The sequence below is a fragment of the Diplotaxodon limnothrissa genome, linkage group LG9, assembly GCF_057381915.1.
Source record: "Diplotaxodon limnothrissa isolate DT_005_m linkage group LG9, D_limnothrissa_male_GT1.1, whole genome shotgun sequence".
In the NCBI taxonomy this organism is placed as follows: Eukaryota; Metazoa; Chordata; class Actinopteri; order Cichliformes; family Cichlidae; genus Diplotaxodon; species Diplotaxodon limnothrissa.
In genome coordinates, this window is record NC_140604.1 from 34,669,324 (window position 1) to 34,691,061 (window position 21,738).

General features: G+C 43.7%; 1 protein-coding gene across 1 annotated transcript; it reads left to right on the forward strand.

Annotated features, from left to right (window-relative positions):
* Nucleotides 1-367: 367 nt before the first annotated feature.
* LOC146626001 (uncharacterized) lies at nt 368-20,096 on the forward strand. Its single transcript, XM_085363118.1, has 4 exons — nt 368-403; nt 5,937-6,043; nt 17,884-19,236; nt 19,660-20,096. The coding sequence occupies exons 2-3, from the start codon at nt 6,026-6,028 to the stop codon at nt 19,216-19,218; spliced, it is 1,353 nt and encodes a 450-aa protein (XP_085219244.1). The 5' UTR covers nt 368-403; nt 5,937-6,025; the 3' UTR covers nt 19,219-19,236; nt 19,660-20,096.
* The last annotated feature ends 1,642 nt before the right edge of the window (nt 20,097-21,738 follow it).

Here is a 21,738-nt window from a genome sequence, read left to right on the forward strand (position 1 = left end):
ATCTGCACATGCTGCTCCTCTTTCTCACTGTCTGCAGCCCAAATGTGTTTTCTCAGGGCATCTGAGTCACGTGATCGCACAGTAACGAATCAAAGCAAATCAGGAAGAAGGGGGCGGAGCAAAGAGTGTGTGCAGGAGAGGAGTCGAGCAGAGAGAGCTGCTTTTTCATGAAACGGGAGTGAAGTAGTGAACTTAGAGGAGAGAAACGAACTAAAGTATCGATCATAAACCACTACCAACGTCCTGATCGATATCTGCTTCGATCTGCCCACCCTTGTCTCCTGGATCGTAGCTGCGATCAGCGTGAACCACGTGGGTCTCTGCTCCCTGATCTGTTTCCTGTGTTTGGAAAGAGTTGCAGCTTCATCGCGGAGTTTCTCTCGGTTTGTGGGCTCATCTAAAGGTAAGCACCGAGCTAACTTTACTGTGAGTTCAGTTCATGTTGAGTTTAGCTCCTGAATGAGGTCTTCTGCTGCTCTCCTCGGTGTCTGTTCACAGTTTATTGTGAACACGTTGAGAGAAGAGTGAGAGAGTGTTTGGAGAAAAACACCAACTAATCATTAGCTCAGCATGCTGGGAGAAGTTGGAGCAGAAAAGGCTTTTCATTGTCCCTGCAGCTGTTTTTCTGCAGCTTCATTTCTATTTAAGTGATAACAGGAAGGTGTGTGTGTGTGTGTGTGTGTGTGTGTGTGTGTGTGTGTGTGTGTGTGTGTGTGTGTCCATGCTGCCCAGTCTCTTTTACTGTGTTTAAATTGCAGCTGCTAGAACACGGCTGTTCAACATCTATTCATTCAGTCACGTTTATTTCACATCTACAGACACGCATTTAGAATAGCCTTTATTGTCATTGTACAGAGTACAACGAAATTGGAGTGCCACTCCCTTGGTGCAAGTTTCAATAATAAATATAAATGTAAAATATAAAAGTACAAAAAAACAATCGTAGGTACTCAAACAATAGTATGTACAATATATACAGGATAGCAGCATTAATATAATGACAGTGACGGTATGGAATAGGTTCAATTGTTTTTGTGCTTATTTACTACGGTGATAGCTCTGGGAAAGAAGCTATCCCTGAATCTGTTTGTCCTGGTTTTATGTGACCTGTACCGTCGGCCTGACGGTAATAGTTCAAACAGTTGGTTGCTGGGGTGAGAGTGGTCCTTGATGATATTGCCAGCTCTGCTGAGGTACCGAGAGTTTGCAGTGACCTCCAGGCTGGGCAGAGAGCAGCCAGTGATCTTCTGGGCTGTGTTGATGACCCTCTGCAGTACTTTCCTGTCTGCAGCTGAGCACCCTGCATACCATGATGTTATGCCGTACGTTAGGTTCAAGGTTCAAAGTTCTTTATTTGTCACATGCATAGTTATACAAGTATAACACACAGTGAAATGTAGCCTGACACGCTCCTCGACATGTGCAAAAATTGGGGGGGGGGGTGTAGAGGAAGAACATTTTATATACATATATACATATATATATATATACATATATATATATATATATATATATATATATATATATATATATATATATATATATATATATATATATATATAGTATATACACTGGGTGAATGTGCAGTAGTAGCAGCAAGCAGGTGAATTCTGTACATTAATATGAATAGACATCTAACTATTTTACAGGATAGACAATGTAAACATATTTAAAATTAAAGGAATTGAAATGTACATTGTGCCTTGGTTTAGTGTCTGGAAGAGAGTCCTGTCTCAGTCAATTATAGATGATGTGAGAGGGCGGGTGTGTGTGTTTAGGGCACGGATGGCTTGGGGATAGAAGCTCCTCTTGAGTCTCTCTGTCCTTGCCCGGAAGATGCGGAACCTTCTACCAGATTGCAGAAGTTGGAACAGTTTGTTGCCTGGATGTGACGGGTCCATCAGTATCTGCGCTGCTCTAGTCCGGCATCTCCTGGTGTAGGTGTCCTGAAGCGGGGGGAGAGCAATCCTGCAGCAGCGTTCTGCTGTACGGATCACTCTCTGGAGAGCTTTTTGGTCCTTCACACAGCTGTTCCCAAACCACGATGTCATGTTCTGTGTGAGGATGCTCTCCACAGCGCCTGTATAGAAAATCCTGAGGATCTTTGGAGAGACCCTGAACTTCCTCAGTTGTCGTAGGTGATACAGGCGCTGCCTAGTCTTTTTGGTCTGGACCTGAATGTGGGCAGCCCATGTCAGGTCTGAGGAGATGTGGACACCAAGATACTTGAAGGACTGCACCCTCTCCACTGGAGCTCCATTGATGATGATGGGCTTGTAGTCTCTGTGCTGACCCCTTCTGAAGTCCACCACCACCTCCTTGGTCTTGCTGACGTTCAGCTGGAGGTGGTTGTCCTGGCACCACGATGCAAGATTCTTCACTTCATCCATGTAGGCCGCCTCATCGTTGTTGGAGATGGCACCCAACACCACTGTGTCGTCAGCAAACTTCACAATGGTGTTGGAGCCATGGGTGGCCACACAGTCTGAAGTGTAGAGGGAGTAGAGCAGTGGTGAGAGGACACATCCCTGAGGTGCTCCTGTGTTGATGGTGATGCTGTTGGAGAAGCACCTGCCCACCCTCACCACCTGAGTTCTGCCAGTGAGGAAGTCCAACACCCATGCACACAGACGGCTGTTAAGTCCCAGATCCCTCAGCTTTGTGAACAGTCTGCAGGGCACTATTGTGTTAAACGCTGAACTGTAATCAACAAACAGCATTCGCACATAGTTACCCTGTTTCTTGTCCACGTGGCTGAGAGTGGTGTGTAGGACGTGGGCGATGGCATCCTCTGTGGATCTGTTGGATCTGTAGGCGAACTGCAGCGGATCTGTGGTGTCTGGGATGGAGGAGGAGATGATGTTCTTCAGCAGCCTCTCAAACACCTTCATTACTACCGAGGTCAGTGCAACTGGCCGGTAATCATTCAGGGATGAGGGTTTGCTGTTCTTGGGCACAGGGATGATGGTGGATCTTTTGAAGCATGTGGGGACCACAGACTTCGCCAGGGACTCGTTGAAGATGTAAGTGAACACACCTGCTAGCTGGTCAGCACAGCAGCGCAGCAGGCGGCCGGTGATGCCGTCTGGCCCCGCCGCTTTCCTTGTGTTCACTCTCCTCAGTGCCGCTCGGACGTCATGCTCCGCGATGCTGGTCACCGGTCTCTCGCTGATGACGTCACTGTCCTCGGTAGTCAGGCGGTAGATAGCATTAGCCGCCTGGCTAACCTCAAAACGGGCGTAGAACTGATTCAGCTCGTTGGTGAATGCAGAGTCAGCGTTGATCAGCGCAGTGTCCCTGGCTTTGTAGTCCGTAATGGTGCGTAGTCCGTGCCACATACTCCGTGTGTCGCCCTGGTGGAAGTGGGACTCCACACGTTCCCGGTACCGCCGTTTAGCATCTCTCACCGCGCGCCGCACGCCGTATGAGGCCGCTTTGTAGGCGCTCATATCGCCAGTGGCGAGACCCGCGTTGTAGGAGGCGGTCCTGGCGTTTACTGCAGTGCGGATCGATCTGTCCATCCACGGTTTCTGGTTTGGGAATGAGGTGACTCTCGCAGTGGGGATAATCTCCTCCGCTAGCATATTGACGAAGCATACTGCTACTTCCGTAAACTCGTTGATGTCGACTGCGCATGCTCTGAACATGTCCCAGTCGACGTCGTTGAGTGCGTCCTGTAGCGTAGCTTCTGATTGGGCAGTCCACCGTTTTACCTCCCTCGTGGTTACTTCTTCCCTCCGTATGCTTTGTTTATACTGGGGGATGAGGAAGATGGCGTTGTGGTCAGACTTCCCAAAAGCCGGGTGTGAGACAGCTTTGTAGCCCTGCTTGTATGGCGTGTAGCAGTGATCCAAAATCCGATCCCCTCTCATTGGACACGAGACATGCTGGTAAAAGTTTGGCATGACTTGTCTGAGGTTCGCTTTGTTAAAGTCTCCTGCTACAATAAGGGCTGCGCCCGGGTCCTTGTTTTGAAGCGAGCTCAGCACATCATGTAATTCGGACAAAGCCATACCTGTGTCCGCTTGGGGTGGGATGTAGACCGCCGTGGCGATGACCGAGGTGAAGTCACGGGGCAGATAGAAAGGGCGGCACTTAATGCTCAGGATATAGCATGTTCTGACTGAGAGATTTCTGAAAAAATTCAAACGTACAGCTCTGCTATCACTTCCAACATAAATGAAGACAGGAAACTAAACAGCAGTGACGTTTGTAGGGTTACTGAAGTTGGGCTAGCTGGTATATAATGATGTGCTATGTGATCGCTAGCGACACAGCTATGTTAGCATAACATAAACAGTGAAGCTGGAGGACGAACACTAACACTTTTCCACTTATAAAAGTTAACGTTAAGGTTCCTCGTGGTTAGAGACAAATGCAATCGCATGGCAGGATGCTGTAAACGGACCAAACTTCAGTCAGGAGAACAACTGAGATAATCCATCCACAATACGAGGTTAGTCATTAATATACTGCAACAACATGGGAATAGAGCAGCTGCCAGAGAATTCAACCTTAATGAATCAATGGTACAGAAGTGGAGGAAGCAAGAAGAATGAGTTTAATAAAGTTTGATTTATCTGACTGCTTTGTTTCGCTTAATGTGCCTTATAATCCCGTGCACCTTATGGTCTGGAAAATACGTACTGCACACTGTAGTTTAATGTTGCAAAGCACCTCTTTTTAACTTCAGTGGATATTATACATGGTTATGCTCAGGATATGTCAGCCCATTTCTACTGGAAATACCTTTTGGTTAAACTGTCAGCAAGGAATTTGCATTTGCACTGTTACATTTTTATAAAGCTTTAATGTACATAAAAACCAGCTTCTTGTTTAAGTGAAAATAAATGGAAGGTTGTCTTTTTGTGCTAGTAATGTTTTTGAGTTGTATTTTGTCTCGCATCAATTATATCGTCAGTTATATCGTTATCGCAAATTTTCAAATATATATCGTGATAAATATTTTTGGCCATATCGCCCTGCTCTAGTCCCAGTCCGGTTGTTCAGTCTGACGTCACTAGCCGTGTCTGGGTCTAAACTCCGCTGCAGGTCCATATATCAAACGATCACTATGGCATTACTGAGAGTTGAAAAACTGTCTAAAGTCTTTCATCTTTAATAAAATGATCAGCGTTCTGCTCTACCAGGTGTAACAATTGAGTTTAACATCCAGGCATCCATGAAAACGAAATTTATGACATTTAACGGAGTTAGAAGTTAGCAGGGAGTTGCTCGCTAGCTTCTATCTAAATACAATATAGCATGTCCTGACTGCGGGGTTTTGGAAACAAATTCAAACGTACAGCTCTGTTATCACTTCCAACATAAATGAAGACAGAAAACTAAACAGCAGTGACGTTTGTAGGGTTACTGAAGTTTGGCTAGCTGGTATATAATGATGTGCTACGTGACCGCTAGCGACACAGCTATGTTAGCATAATACAAACAAACTTTTTTTCCACTCAATAAAAGTTAACGTGAGGATTCTCGGTGGTCAGGAACAAATGTAATCGCATGGCAGGATGCTGTAAAAGGACCAAACTTCAGCCAGGAGAACAACTGAGATAATCCATCCACAATACGAGGTTTGTCATTCCTATACTGCTGCATGGGCTGGGCTGTAGTTACATCCTAAGGTTTTAAAAACTGAGCTTCAATAAATGATTAGCGGCAATAAAAGCCGAGGGAGGTCAACAGTGATCACTGACTTTTTAGGAGCTTTTTGAGATTAAATAGAAGAAAATACAAAACATTAAACATGTTAACAACACAAAAGCCATATTAAACGCAGACTACTTTAGGCCCGGAAGTAGGATTCGTCACGTCATCACTTAACAATCTGATTAAGAGACCGCACGCTTGAAGTACGTGCACTACGCACGGTGCGTACTATCTTTCACTGTGATGTTACAAAGATCTGTTTTGTGTCCCAGCTGATCAGCAAGAGGAGGAGAGTCCGACGGAGCACCAGACGAACATTTTCAACCATTTGGGCTCAGCTCAGCTGCTACAGTGGACAAAAATGTCATCAACACAAAAGGTGAAGAATCTATCACTTTTATTGAAACTATGTGCACTTCATCAGCTGATGCTTGTTTGTCAAGATTGAAGAAGTTTATTGTCATTTTGTATGGTGTTACCCAGGCTGAAACAATATACCGTTTCTCACCAGCATATACAGTGCAATAATCAATACAATTAGAAAAAAAAAGATTAAAAAGCTAGTAATAAATCGCAACAATAAATGAGTAAATAACATAAAATCTAAATTAAAAAACAAACTCAAGTCCAAATGGTCACACTCATACACGTACCAGGAGTCCTTTCACAGAAGGGGATAACTAAATAATGTAGTGTGTGTATCTGGGGAGTATATTGTATGCTGTGTGTGTGTGTCGAACTCCAGGACTCGAGTGCTGGAGTCCTGCGGGTTTTAGACGTGTCCTAGATCCAACATGTCACAAAATGGCTGTGTGTAGGCAGGAGAGGACCCAAATGCAAAACTCACCAAGACTGAGGATAAAAAGCACAGCCTTATTGCTGAAAACAAGGGAAAATGATATAAAACTAAACTGGGAAAACTAATAAATCATACATGAAAACACAGAGTGACTCACACAGCTATGAGGGAGGACGCAACACTGAAAACAGGAAGACTGAGGACTTAAATACACACGAGGTGATCAGGAGAAGTGACATTAAATGGGGAAACAGCTGAAACAAATGAACATAATGATGTCACAGGGGAAGTGTAAAACTAAACACAATGAACACGGGAACACAGTGATGGGTTTGTCTGGCACAGACCCACCGCCGGAACGAGACAATTCTACTACATCAGCAAAAGCAAGACGCAAGTCACCAGAGCTCCTTGTGTGCTCTCGTGCACGAGGGAGAGAACTGTGATGAGCGCCGTTCCTTCTGCTTGAACCCCAGTCGCTCAGTTAGCTCCCCTGTAGCACTGCTCTTTATTGTGGTTACATGAACATGCATAGGTTCATTAACATATGACGTCTTACACAGGTATGCATGTGAACGAAGAGTGGCGTCTGTGTCAAGATGTGACCCCTGTGAACGACTCCCAAAAGCTGGTGCCAGTAGTCCAGCGGTCCACCTAAACAAAGGGCTCTTATACTTAAACAGATACAGAGTAGGTGTCCTTCCATAGTATAAATCAGTAAGAGAAGGTACGACGAATCGATTATATAACTCTAAGCACATATGAGTATATATTTCTAAGCATAAATGACAATCCAACAATATAAACCTAACACACAGGACCTCTTCAAGATAAAACCGGCAACATAATGAAACATGACTACATTAACTTAATGGCAAAAGACATGCAGACATGAAACGCATAAAGGATAAGGGAGACTTAACAGTGGTTAAAAACACAAGGAGAAACTAATAAACAAATGAACTTAGTTAAACTAATAAACTTAAACATACCATAAACCATAAACATCAAAATAAACTTGAACTTAAAACGCTGGGTCAAAAAACCCAGGATCGTGACACAACACAGCTGATTTAAAGGCTAAATTACCTCCTCAACATGTCTTGAAGTTCTCCAGAGGCCTGGTAATGAACTAATCATTTGATTCAGGTGTGTTGACCCAGGGTGAGATCTAAAACCTGCAGGACTCCGGCCCTCAAGGCCTGGAGCTCAACACCCCTGGCGTTAGCAGCTAGCCTCGCATTAGCTCCTCCACGCTTACCCTGCTTCCACATCCTATCACACCGCTTTCTGTGTTTCCTCTTGGGTGTTACTCCAGGCGTATTTATGGATTTTCTCCAGCTTGCTTGGCATAGGAGCCCAAGCTCACCCAACACAGTGAGGAGATATTTCTTTTAGCACGAGATATGGTTATGAGCTTTCGAAGATAATCGCATTTGTAAAAGACACTGCTGCTCATACACACACTTCTCTTTCACACAGTTTATATTGGCACTACATGGTCTTTGTTAGCGTCAGGCTTATTGTTAAGTATTCATCTTCAATTTCTGTACACTTATTCATACATGCAGAACAAATGAATCATTTGTCCATTAAAAAGTATGTGATATGTCAGTCATCATTTTTATTATGGCTATAAGTACACGTCTCACCTTTTCATAGTGCATTTACACTCTTTTAACTAGAGAACATTGATTTCCAGTGTGATTCAGTTCATACTGGTTTGGAAAGGCTGTACCAGTGGCTGTCCAAGTTGCAAGTTTTTTGCTTCACTTGAGGTATTTCAAAAATGGTATTTTCCTGGGTGTTGGAATTTTTTTTTATTTTTATTTTTATTTTTTTTATTCTACTATCGTGATAAGCCTGCTGTAATCAGCACACTCCAGCGTCACTCATTTTCTCCGGATTGTAGCTACTGGCAATTGCCCTTCTGTTGGTCCATGGGATAAGAAACTCGAAGAAGATCTGATTTTATAACAAACACCACAGATTATTGCTCTGTATTGTATTTCCTTGGACTCCAGTTTTGGCACAAACAAACTTCACATTGCAAATATAACACATCTCAGGGACCACCTTCTTTCATCGGGGTATCCATTTCATCAGCGCTTGACTGTTTTAATGTATTCTGGATGTCCAAATAAGGCTTTGAAATAACTTTTTAGGTTAATGTAATAATCATAAATTAGAAATCTGGAGAGCAGAAAATCCATGTGGGATGGCAGTCTCAGCTGTACTAACAAATATTGCCACACTAACATGCTTAAACTACTTTTGGCTGTTCCCTGATTCAGCGGTCACCACACATTTATTTGTGCAGTTTTGTCTACGGCCTTTTTATGGCTTTATTTTGAAAATCGCACAGCTCTCAGCTGTGCAATTTTATATGGTTAACTGCTCATTCCAGTGAGCAAACCAGTGCTCAAAGGCAGTTTTTATTTTTAATGCTGAATGCTCTTCTATCTATATATGTACTGTAAGAGCTGAACTCTTCCACAGCATGCATTTTTTTATTTCTCATTGATATTTGGCCGTATTGGGGCCCGATGAATGTAAAAACATAGAATTGCCAGATTTTTTTTTTTTTTTAACCTGATTTTTGTTTCTAAGAAAAATTAGGATATTCATTTAAAATGTCGATAGAACAGCAGCAGTATAATGTCCTCGTAAGTGGATATCAGGCCCTTGTAGAGCAAAATTGAGTATTTTGGTCTAAATAACCCAAAATGTGATGCCCACATATGTGGATGCCAGGTCCTAGGAGGCCAAGCGCTTGTTTTTTGCGTGAAGGGGGCACACAAGTTATCTGCCGAGCAGCAGTGAACAATACAGGAAAATGATCGGAGATGCACAACTCAGATATTTCCATTATGCACACATCCAGCCCGTGGGAAAGCACCAAGTCCAGTGTGTGACCTTTTTCATGCGTGGGACCGGTAACTCACTGGGTCAAGTTAAAAGAGTCAATAATATTTAAAAAGTCCTTGACCATAAGTTTGGAGTCACAGCAGACATGGATGTTTAAATCACCAAAGATTAAAAAAACTGTCAAATTTAAGAACAATTCCAGCAATAAAATCTGAAAACTCTTTGATAAAATCCTTATTAAACTTGGGAGGACGGTGTATGAGGCCACACAACAATGGGACAGCAGAGTTCAGGTGCAACTCAAACAGCTGCAGTTCAAAACTAGAAAATGAATCGTGCTGTAATGTTTGATGGCAGTGAAGTCGAGCGTTGAACACGGTGGCTAAAGATTATGCAATGCTTTGATTGTGTGGATCCTGTTTCTCTTTATTCTTTATCTTTTCTTCAAGTTGCTTCCGTACGTTTTTCGGCGCTTAACTACTCCCTCAGTTTTCAGCCGATTTTCTCAGTTCAAATCTTAAAAAATTCTGCTCTTTCTGCTAATTCCAGCTATGACTTTTGGTGCTCATAACTTCTATACTTTTTGAGATATTGATTTTTCTTTTCAATATTTTTTGCCTATTTCTGCACATTATCAGTGGCCTCACTGATTTTCCTTGCCGGGTTGACCTGTGTTTTAGCTCAGTGAGATGAGCATCCGTTCTCGGACTGGGAGGCCCGGGTTCAAATCCCGCTTATGACACCATTTTTTCAGTTAACACTTATTAACTTTTTTTTAACTCTTTTCAACACAAATTTCAGCTTTTTCACCCCTTTTCAGCACATTTTTCAGTTTTTTTCACCACTTTTCAGCAGAAATATCAGCTTTTTCAACTGTTTTCAGCAAAAACCTCTTTTCAGCAGAATTTTGCTCATTGAACTCTTTTCAGAAGAAATTCTGCTGATTGAACTCTTTTCAGCAAAATATTCAGAGTTTTCACCTCTTTTCTGCCCAAATTCTGCTTATTCACCTCTTCTGTAAAATTTTCAACCTTTCCACCTCTTATCAGCACAATTCTCAGCAGCTTCTATGTCATCTCTTGTGTTGGAGTGTCCTCTTGTGGCGCCTTTTGGGTAGTGCCTTATCAGCACAATACTCAGCCTCTTCTGCTCATTTCAGGACAATTGTCAGTCTCTCCACCTCTTCTTTGTGAGAAAGAGTGTGGCGCAGTGAGATATGTACCTGCCTTGAGTACCAGAAGGGCCAGGTTCGAATCCTGCTCAGGGCAAAAATTCATTTTTTTTTTCAACCTTTTCAGCTTTTTTCACCAGACATCTTCAGCGTTAAGGCATCCACACAGCATTTTCGCAGGAAATGCAAATTTTTCTAGTTCTTTATCTTTTCTTCATCTTCAAGTTGCTTCCGTACGTTTTTTGGCGCTTAACTACTCCCTCAGTTTTCAGCCGATTTTCTCAGTTCAAATCTTAAAAAATTCTGCTCTTTCTGCTAATTCCAGCTATGACTTTTGGTGCTCATAACTTCTATACTTTTTGAGATATTGATTTTTCTTTTCAATATTTTTTGCCTATTTCTGCACATTATCAGTGGCCTCACTGATTTTCCTTGCCGGGTTGAGCTGTGTTTTAGCTCAGTGAGATGAGCATCTGTTCTCGGACTGGGAGGCCCGGGTTCAAATCCCGCTTATGGCAACATTTCTTTCAGTTAACACTTAAACTTTTTTTTAACTCTTTCCAACACAAATTTCAGCTTTTTCACCCCTTTTCAGCACATTTTTCAGTTTTTTCACCACTTTTCAGCACAATTACCAGCTTTTTCAGCTGTTTTCATCAAAAACCTATTTTCAGCAGAATTCTGCTCATTCAACTCTTTTCAGCAGAAATTTTGCTAATTGAACTCTTTTCAGCAGAATTTCTGCTTATTCACCTCTTCTGTAAAATTTTCAGCCTTTCCACCTCTTATCAGCACAATTCTCAGCAGCTTCTATGTCATCTCTTGTGTTGGAGTGCCCTCTTGTGGCGCCTTTTGGGTAGTGCCTTAGTAAACGTGAACCAAGCAAAAACCTCTTTTCAGCAGAATTCTGCTGATTCACCTCTTTTCTGCAAAGTCTTCAGCCTTTCCACCTCTTATCAGCACAATACTCAGCCTCTTCTGCTCATTTCAGCACAATTGTCAGTCTCTCCACCTCTTCTTTGTGAGAAAGAGTGTGGCGCAGTGAGATATGTACCTGCCTTGAGTACCAGAAGGGCCAGGTTCGAATCCTGCTCAGGGCAACATTTTTTTGTTTTTGTTTTTCAACCTTTTCAGCTTTTTTCAGCAGACATCTTCAGCGTTAAGGCATCCACACAGCATTTTCGCAGGAAATGCAAATTTTTCTAGTTTCTTTTCTTTTTCTTTCTTTCTTTTTTTTTTTTTTTTTTTTTTTTTTTCTTCCTTTCCCGTTTGGCTCTTTTGCCATCAGAATTATTGTCTAAAGGCAAAGAAAGATGCCCAACGGATTTACTTTACCAAATTGACCATCCCAGCCTTGCCATAATGGTCTATTTTATTCACCTTTTATTGTTTATTTTATTTTATTTTCACTTGTTAAATACGGGACAGGCTTGACTGGGGAAAAGAAAGGAGAGAAAGAAATGGAAAGAAAAACAGCGGGGAAGAGGGACGGGGATAAAGGGCAAAAAACAAAACCCAACAAAATAAGTAGACAGAAAATACGTATACCAATCACCTGGATCACCTGTTGAGAAAGAAAAAAGAGAAAACAAGCAGAAGAAAAAAAAAGCAACATAATAAAGAACATCATGATGATCTATGGGAATATAACAGTAAATACTAAATATTAAACATTATTGTGCAGCACGTAAGATCGACAGCGCACAGTGTGCTTTGAGGTAGGAGCCAAAAAGGGTGTCGTTTGTGTGTGTGAGCACCCGTGTGTACACCTGTGAGCATGAACGCGCTTGTTTTTAAAAGGTTCCTTCATGTAATGATCTGCCACTATCCCAGAAAGAGCTGGGGAGAGCCCCAGATGAGGGGTCACTCAGCAGCTGGGGAGCAGAAGCCAGGGGGGGTTGCAGTGACGCGCCCGTGAGCTCCGCCAGCAGCCAGCTGTGCCAGAGTGACCGAGCCCCAGGCCAAGAGGCCGAGGGCACCTCACCCACGAAGTGGCCTGAGTGAGACCCTCACCCACGAAGTGGCCTGAGTGAGACCCTCACCCACGAAGTGGCCTGAGTGAGCCCCAGGCTCCAGTCCCCGACAAGCAGCCACCAAGGAGTGAGCCGGTGTGTACCTGGACGCACATCCCCAGACACAAAGAACCACCAACGCACCGATGTCAAGATCCTATATGTATGTGATATGAGAGTGTGAGTAATGTGGATATCTAAGTTGTGGGATGAAATTTAGGCACCGACAGCTAGAAGGGAGCAGAGGGGGGGATGCCTCCCCTGCACCCTGGTGACACACCTTTACCCTAAGGCCCTGCATGTGTGGGTGATTGTGGTGGAGCGGGAAGAGGGAGGCAGTTGGAGATGGGGAGGGAAGGAAGGGAGGGGCACGTGACCCCTCCCTGGGCCCAGCTGACCCCAGTAGGCACCCCCATACTCTGCCCAGGCCCATCCGGACCTGGGCCCAGTTCAGCAGCGCCGCCTGGCCCCACAGAGCCTGGGACAGCCCACCCGACCCCACTACAGAAAACTGCACCCACCCTGTCATCCACTCATCTTCCAGACTACACAAGACAATAGACACCCAGGCTGAGAACTTCCTCCACCTCTCCTATATCTCCCCCTCCTGCAGAGTTAGTTCCTGAAGAGAGGAGACCTCCTGCAAGCTGTAACAACCTCCCCCACCAGTTGAAGAGCCCCCCAGGTGGCTCGATGCACTGGCGACACCCTACGCCAGGGCTGTACCCCCAGACACCCACCCACCCCAGCAACACACAAACCGGGACCCAAGCCCCCAAGGCCCAGCCAGGGCCCCAGCCCAGAGACAGAGCACCCCCAGGACCCACCCAGGGGCAGCCAGGCTACCAGGTCAGTAACCCATGTCCGTCAGCACAGACCCTCCCCCCTATGCTCCTGGGGAATCCCCCGACGCCCCAAGTAGGGCTGTTCGATATAACGATTTATATCGGATGACAATATAAAAACTTCTATCGTTTCATTTTACGCTATCGTTTTTTTTGTGGTGTCGCAAAATAAACTGTTTACGGCAATATTTTTTCATTATTTTGATGGTCACTGTAGTGGCTATGTTAATTTCTTAAAGTTCTCTCTTTCTCTTATATTTAATATAACCACACTACAGACAGACAAGCGCTTGTTTTTATGCCTTGTGGTTAGCAACAGCGATGGTAAAACCACCGCGTGTCCGCTTGTTTATTTTCCACATAAACCTTTCACAATAAAGCTCAAGATCCTCTCGAGACTTTTCAAAATAAACAGAATCACGTGAAAGATGCAGAGTATTTATGGATGAGAAGCAAGAAAGAGCCGTCAGGTGCTAAAAAATAAACCTTAGACTCAAACGTTAGAACAGGCTTTCCCCCGCAGCATGTTGTATAATAAATACTCAGAAAGAAAACGGCGGCTGTTACAACCTATGTCTAAAAATGTATTGTTTCATGCATCAGTTAAAACACTCGACTCCAGGTAGGCAACGCCCAGCTGGAAAAACTTCATGCAAGTCGAGCTGCCCGAGATTCACAGAATTTACAGAAAATATCACATTTTTGTGATTTATATCGTTATTGGACGATAGATGTCTTAATATCGGGATATGAGATTTTTGGTCATATCGCACAGCCCTAGCCCCAAGCCCGTCCCTACCCCCAAACCAATCACAACAGCGAAGGTGGGACCAAACTATGACACCCCCCCCCCTCCCCACTAGGTGATGGAGCTGATCAAAGGTTTCTAAGGTTATGTTTCTGGGAGGAACCTAAGTCACCCAGTCGCCGTTTAATATCAGGTATTGCACTAATGCAATAATCAAAGTTTCTGTTTTGGCCGGGTTTACCGTATTTTCGCAACTATAAGGCGCACATAAAAGCCTTAGATTTTCTTTAAAAAGTGCGGCGCGCCCTATAGTGCAGTGCGCCCTGTGTGTTGTAAGGAGGACGTAGTAGAGAACACCTTGAGAACGCTAAAGGGTGAAGTGTGGGCGCTGATCGTATATACCGGACAATCGCACATACCTGTATAAAAGGACAGGTATGTGCATTATGTGGAACATCGTTGTTTTAACAACCCTGAAAATGGCAAAGAGACACGCCTATGAAGCACAGTTTAAACTGAAGGCCATCAGCTACGCGGAGGAACATGGAAATCGAGCAGCCACGAGAGAATTTAAGATGAATGAATCAATGGTTTGCAAGTGGAGGAAGCTGGAAAACAAGCTCCGGCAGGTCAAGAAAATGCAGCTGAGTTTCCGCGGACATAAGGCGAGGTGGCCCGAGTTGGAGGAAAGACTTGAGCGGTGGATCATCGAGCAAAGAACGAGCGGGAGAAGCGTTTCGACGGTCACCATTCGGCTAAAAGCAGTTTCACTAGCTGAAGAGATGAACATTGAACATTTCCAAGGAGGTCCGTCTTGGTGCTTTCGTTTCATGAAACGGTGCCATTTTTCCATCCGGACCAGGACTATGGTAGCGCAGCAACTTCCAGCGGATTATAATGAAAAGCTGGCCATCTTCCGCTCCTACTGCAGCAAACACATCAGCGACAAAAACATCCAGCCCAGCCACATCACAAACATGGACGAGGTGCCGCTCACTTTTGATATCCCGGTGAGTCACACTGTGGAGAAGAAGGGGACCAGCACGGTAGCGATACACACAACGGGGCACGAAAAGTCTTCTTTCACTGTTGTGCTTGGCTGCCATGCTAATGGACAGAAACTGCCGCCTATGGTGATTTTTAAGAGAAAGACTTTGCCTAAAGAGAAGTTTCATTACATGAAGGAACCTTTTAAAAAAACAAGCGCGTCCATGCTCACAGGTGTACACGCGGGTGATCACACCCACAAACTACACCCTTTTTGGCTCCTACCTCAAAGCACACTGTGTTCTGTTGATCTTATGTGCTGCACAATAATGTTTAACATTTAGTATTTACTGTCATATTCCCATATATCATTGTGATGTTGTTTATTCTATTACTCTTGTTCTCTTCTGCTTGCTTTCTTTTTTCTTTCTCAGCAGGTGATCCAGGTGATTGATATATGCATTTTTTTTTCTCTGCCCGTTCTGTTGGTTTTTGTCTTTTGCCCTTCTCCCCCGTCCCTCTTCTCAGCTGTTTCTCTTTCCCTCTTTCTTTCTCCCCTTCTTTCCCCCAGTCAAGTCTGTCCCGTATTCAGTAAGTGAAAATAAAATAAACAATAAAAGGTGAATCAAATAGACCATTACGGCAAGGCTGGGATGGTCAGTTTGGTAAAGTAAATCCGTTGGGCATCTTTCTTTGCCTTTAGACAACAATTCTGATGGCAAAAGAACCAAACGGGACAGGCCAAAAAAAAAGAGAAAAAAAAAGAAGAAAAAAAAAAAAAAGAGAAGTTTCCAGCAGGAATCATCATTAAGGCAAATGAAAAGGGCTGGATGGATGAGGAAATGATGAAAGAGTGGCTGAGGGAGGTGTATGTAAGGAGACCAGGTGGTTTTTTCCACGCATCACCATCGCTGTTGATCTGTGACTCTATGCGTGCCCATCTCACAGCCGATGTGAAAAAACTAGTGAAACAAAGGAACTGTGAGCTTGCTGTCATTCCGGGAGGCCTGACAAAGGAACTCCAACCGCTGGACATCGGTGTGAACCGGCCGTTCAAAGTAAGGCTGCGAGCGGCGTGGGAGCAATGGATGACCGATGGGGACCACAGTTTCACTAAGAGTGGAAGGCAGCGCCGGGCGAGTTACGCCACAATTTGCGAATGGATTGTAGATGCTTGGGCTAACATGTCTGCTGGCACTGTTGTTCGAGCTTTCGCAAAAGCCGGCATCATTTCCAAGGAGCCGCACGGCACGGAAAGTGACTCTGACAGTGAAGAAAGTGAACTTGGCATGTTTGATGGAGATTTAGCGCAGCTGTTCAATTCAGACACAGAGGATGAGGACTTCGATGGGTTTGATTGATGACAATTACCGGTAATAAAAATGTGAGTACCAAACTCAGTTTTGCTCCCGCTTCATTTTTAGATACGCATACTTGTATGTTTGTATGCTGATGATGATGACAATTACCGGTAATAAAAATGTGAGTACCAAACTCAGTTTTGCTCCCGCTTCATTTTTAAATACGCATACTTGTATGTTTGTATGCTGATGATGATGACAATTACCGGTAATAAAAATGTGAGTACCAAACTCAGTTTTGCTCCTGCTTTATTTTTAAATATGCACACTTGTATGCTTGTGTGTTGTTGTTGATGACGATTACCGGTAATAGAAATGTGAGTAAGGTAAATGTGAGTAAGGTCCTCAACCTTTTTTGCGCCACAGACCGGTTTATGCCCGACAATATTTTTCACGGACCGGCCTTTAAGATGTCACGGATAAATACAACAAAATAAAACTAGTACCGGTACCGAAAAAAGAACATTTATTCATAACACACGTGAAAAGACCCAGGAAAACCGAGTTAACGATAAAAACTAACAAAATAACGCTGAAAACCGATAAAAACCCTGAAAACCATACATTTTACACCTGAGCCTCAACTCTCGCGGCCCGGTACCAAACGACTCACAGACCGGTACCAGTCCGAAGTCCGGGGGTTGGGGACCGCTGGTGTAGCAGATTCTTAGCTGGTGTGAAGTTAATACAGCCACGGAGTGATGACGGGGTCGCGGTAAAGCTGTCCATCCACATAGAGCCGGTCCACAGCGATGGCAGCGCGGGAGCCCTTCTGGATGAAGCCACGTCAGATTGTGAAGAGGACCCTGCGTCGTTACAGGATCTCTTTTGGGAACTGCCGATGCTTTGATTTCTAAAAGTAGCTGGTGATTGTACACATGTAGACCAAGGGCGTTTTGGGCTAACATAGAAAAGGATAAAGCTAGTAAAAGCCAAAGCAAAGCTAGCAGAGTTTACTGACGCAATGTCAACAGACGTGTCACCGTGCATACTGCTGCTGCCGTCTTGCCCCCAAAATTAGCGCCCCCCCTTTCACCCTTCGCACCAACTGAGCAGTGGAGAATAACACCAACAGGGGCAGTAAACTGAGCTAACTAGGAGCAGCTAGCTAGCCCAACTCAGCAGAGGTTTTCCCAGAGAGATGAAGAGCGTAAGAACTGAGGGATGATTGTGATGACAGGGGTGTATATTTGCATGTCGGGCTGTGCACACGTCATCACAGATCGTCTGCCTTAAAGGCGTGAATAAAGGTTTCCTCAGCCAGGCGTGATATCCCATACCCCGTGTGTTGTACCGAGTGTATTGACTGAAAAGAAACTACTTCAACCTTTGGTTTAAAACTAGTGTTAATGGAAGAAGTTTGAAGGTTGAGTTTGTTCCACGACTGCATTTCACTCACTGCCTCTGTTTGTATCTCTGTCACTCCAGGACCAAAATGGAGCGAGACGTCAGCGCTCTCAGGAGGCCGACAAACCTCACAGAAGAAAGGAACAGAAAAAATACAGCTGTGATGAGTGTGGGAAGGATTTTACTAAGGCTGGAAGCTTAAAAATACACCAACTGATCCACAGTGAAGTTAAACCATACAGCTGTGATGAGTGTGGAAAGGATTTTACTTATGCTGGAAGCTTGAAAAGACACCAACTCATCCACAGTGGAGTTAAAGCATACAGCTGTGATGAGTGTGGAAAGTCATTTACCCTGGCTGAACACCTAAAATCACACAAACCTGTTCACAGTGGAGTTAAAGCGTACAGCTGTGACTTGTGTGGAAGGTCTTTTACCCATGCTGGAAGCTTAAAAAGACACCAACTTCTCCACAATGGAGTTAAAGCGCACAGCTGTGAGTTGTGTGGACAGTCTTTTACCCTGGCCGAACACTTAAAAACACACCAACTCATACACAGTGGAGTTAAACCGTACAGCTGTGGTTTGTGTGGACAGTCTTTTACCCATCCTGGAAGCTTAAAAGCACACCAACTCATACACAGTGGAGTTAAACCGTACAGCTGTGACTTGTGTGGACAGTCTTTTACCCAGGCTGCACACTTAAAAAGACACCAACTCATACACAGTGGAGTTAAACCGTACAGCTGTGACTTGTGTGGACAGTCTTTTACCCGGGCTGGAAACTTAAAAAGACACCAAGTCATACACAGTGGAGTTAAACCATACAGCTGTGGTTTTTGTGGACAGTGTTTTACCCATCCTGGAAACTTAAAAGCACACCAACTCATCCACAGTGGAGTTCAAGCGTACAGCTGTGACTTGTGTGGACAGTCTTTTACCCGGGCTGGAAACTTAAAAAGACACCAATTCATACACAGTGGAGTTAAACCGTACAGCTGTGACTTGTGTGGACAGTCTTTTACCCGGGCTGGAAACTTAAAAGCACACCAACTTGTCCACAGTGGAGTTAAAGCATACAGCTCTGATCAGTCTGATAAAGCTTTTACTCATAGTAGCAGCCTACAGAATCATCAGGTTACCCACTCTGGATTCAAGGCGTACAGCTGTCACATTTGTGGAAAAACCTTCCGCTGGCCAGGCAACCGAAATATTCACCTACGCATTCACACCAAAATTGATGTTTGCTGCTGTGATCAGTGTGGCAAAATTTGTGTGACATACAAAAACTTAGAGCAGCACATGTTTTCCCACACTGAGGAGAGACCTTATAAATGTGACCTGTGTGAGAAGACTTTTAAATCTCCACATTACCTCAAATCACATCAAAAGATTCACAGCAGAAAGAAACTCTAAAAGTGCAGTTACTGTGAGGTATGTATTTTTCTTTTTACAGTTATTTCGAAGTATTATGTGAATGAAATTTAATTTCAAAGCTTATATGAGACATGAAAACTTCACATACAGAATATTGAGTAACATCTGACACAAATTTCCTGAAACTTTCCTGATATTGCAAAAACGTAACATTTTAAAAGCTTCTCTCATTTCTAACATTCACACTCCAATGGATGCAATGGATATGCAGAGTAGAGCATCCAGGGGTTTAAACCACCAATCTTCCCATTAAGTAGATTACCTACAAATTAAGAGTTATTGCAGCCCAGTAAGCTGACTGTTATAATGTAAAAATTAAAATGTGGAAGTTGGCAGAGCTGCTCTTTATTTCAGGCGACGTTCAGGATAGAAATGTTGAAGGAATTCCCTGACTTACACGGTCATTGTGTCTTTGTTTAGAAGCAGAGCAACACAGATGGATCCCTGTCGTCACTGTGGTGGTGGGAAAGTGTTTCGCTGTGATCTTTGTGGAAAAACTTAGTCATTTAAAGAGCCTAAAAATACGTCAACGCAGACACACTGGAGACGAAATGAATTACTGCAAAGAATGTGGGAGAGGCTTCCCCACATCAAGTGAATTAAAACAACATGAACTCTGTCACAGTGGGGTAAAAAAGCACGTTTGTGACCAGTGTGGGTCATCCTTCATCAGTGCAGGTAATCTTAAAGAGCATAAGAGTGCACACAGGAGAGAAACCATACAAGTACAGACACTGTGACCAAAGGTTCTCACAGTCAGATATTCATAACCTTCATGAACTTACACACATTGAAGGGAGCTACAGCTGTGACCAGTGTGACAAGAGCTTCAAGAATCTCAGTTCATACCCCGAACACAAACGATCCCACGCTGTAAATAAACTGTTTCACTGTTACCAATGTGCAAAAACATTCACTTCGTTATCTGCTCTGTGCAAACATCAGCGTGATTATGCAGAACTGAAATCACTGTATCACAATCAATCTGAAGATCCTCTTCTGGTTTCAGGATCAGACTTAAAAACCTTGAGATCAGGCTCCACAGATTTCAGCTGGAGTCTCCTGTAAAGAGTGCAGCTGATGTCACACTTGGATCTGATGAGCTAGCTCTGCTTTCTGGACCTGCAGTGAATAATCCTAAATGTTACAGTTAGGGAACTACAAGTGTGTATATATATGTACATCAAGTTTATCTTTTATTTTTTTTCCTTTGGATAATTTTACAATGGTAAACAGTAGTGGTAGAGCTGTGCGATATGACCAAAATCTCATATCCCATTATAAGACATCTTTTGTGCGGACAACGATATAAATCACAAAAATTTAACATTTTCGGTAAATTCTGTGAATCTCGGGCAGCTCGACTTGCGTGACGTGTTTCCAGCTGGGTGTCATGTACCTGGAGTCGAGTGTTTTAACAGATGCATGAAATTATACATTTTTAGACAGAAGTTGTAATGGCTGCCATTTTCTTTGTATTTATTACACGGCGTGCTGCAGGAAAAAGGCTGTTCTAACGTTTCAGTGTAAGGTTTATTTTTTTAGCACCTGACGGCTCCTTTCTGCTTCTCGTCCGTGAACACTCTTCATACTCTTTCGCAAGATTCAGTTTATTTTGAAAAGTCTCAACAGGATCTTGAGCTTTATTGTGAAAAGTTTTTGTGCAAAACAAACAAGCGGACTAAGGACAGCGCTAGTAAGTACTAGAGATGGACCGATCCGATATTACGTATCAGTCCAGTACTGACCTAAATTACTGGATCGGATATCGGAGAGAAATAAAAAATGTAATCCGATCCATTAAATATCTAAAAAGCACCTCACAAAACTTGCGACATGGCACAACTCGGCTCATAACCATAGCACATCGGAGCTGTATGCGTCACGTGATGGAGCAGCTGTGGCATGGGAGACCTGTCGGCGGTCTGGTTGAGCATTTGGAGCCTCGCTACCAAACCGTCATTTCAGTTATCCCAGAGAGAAGTAAAGCACGTGTGCAAGTTCATCTCTGAATGTTTGTAAAGCATTCCCACGTTAAGCTTAACAACCGATATATGGAGCGACTGCCTCTTCTCTCTCCCTCCCTCTCCTGCTGCTACTTCAATCGTGAAACTGATTAATGATCAGCTGATCGGCTTTTCTGTCGCGAGTCCGTCTCTCTTGTTTGTGTATCGCCCACTTTGCACCAGAAAGAGGAAACCAGCAGCTGAACAACAGCAGCACGTTTAAGCTTGATAATCTGTTGGTAGAATTTATTTAATATTACTTTCTACACCAGGATCCTTTTCCAGCTGACGGCTGTAACTGTGCAGGGGCGGAGCAAAGTTTAGCCAGGGCATGAACAGCGAAAAGGGGGCACAAAGACGTACTTTCTTTCTTATTCTCATTTAAAATATCTAGCGTTTAATAAATAATTATCTGAATCTTACACCCAAAGTTTTAATCTGATGTAAAATGTATAGAAGTCCATTACTGTATATAGTAACTATTAAGTCTAAT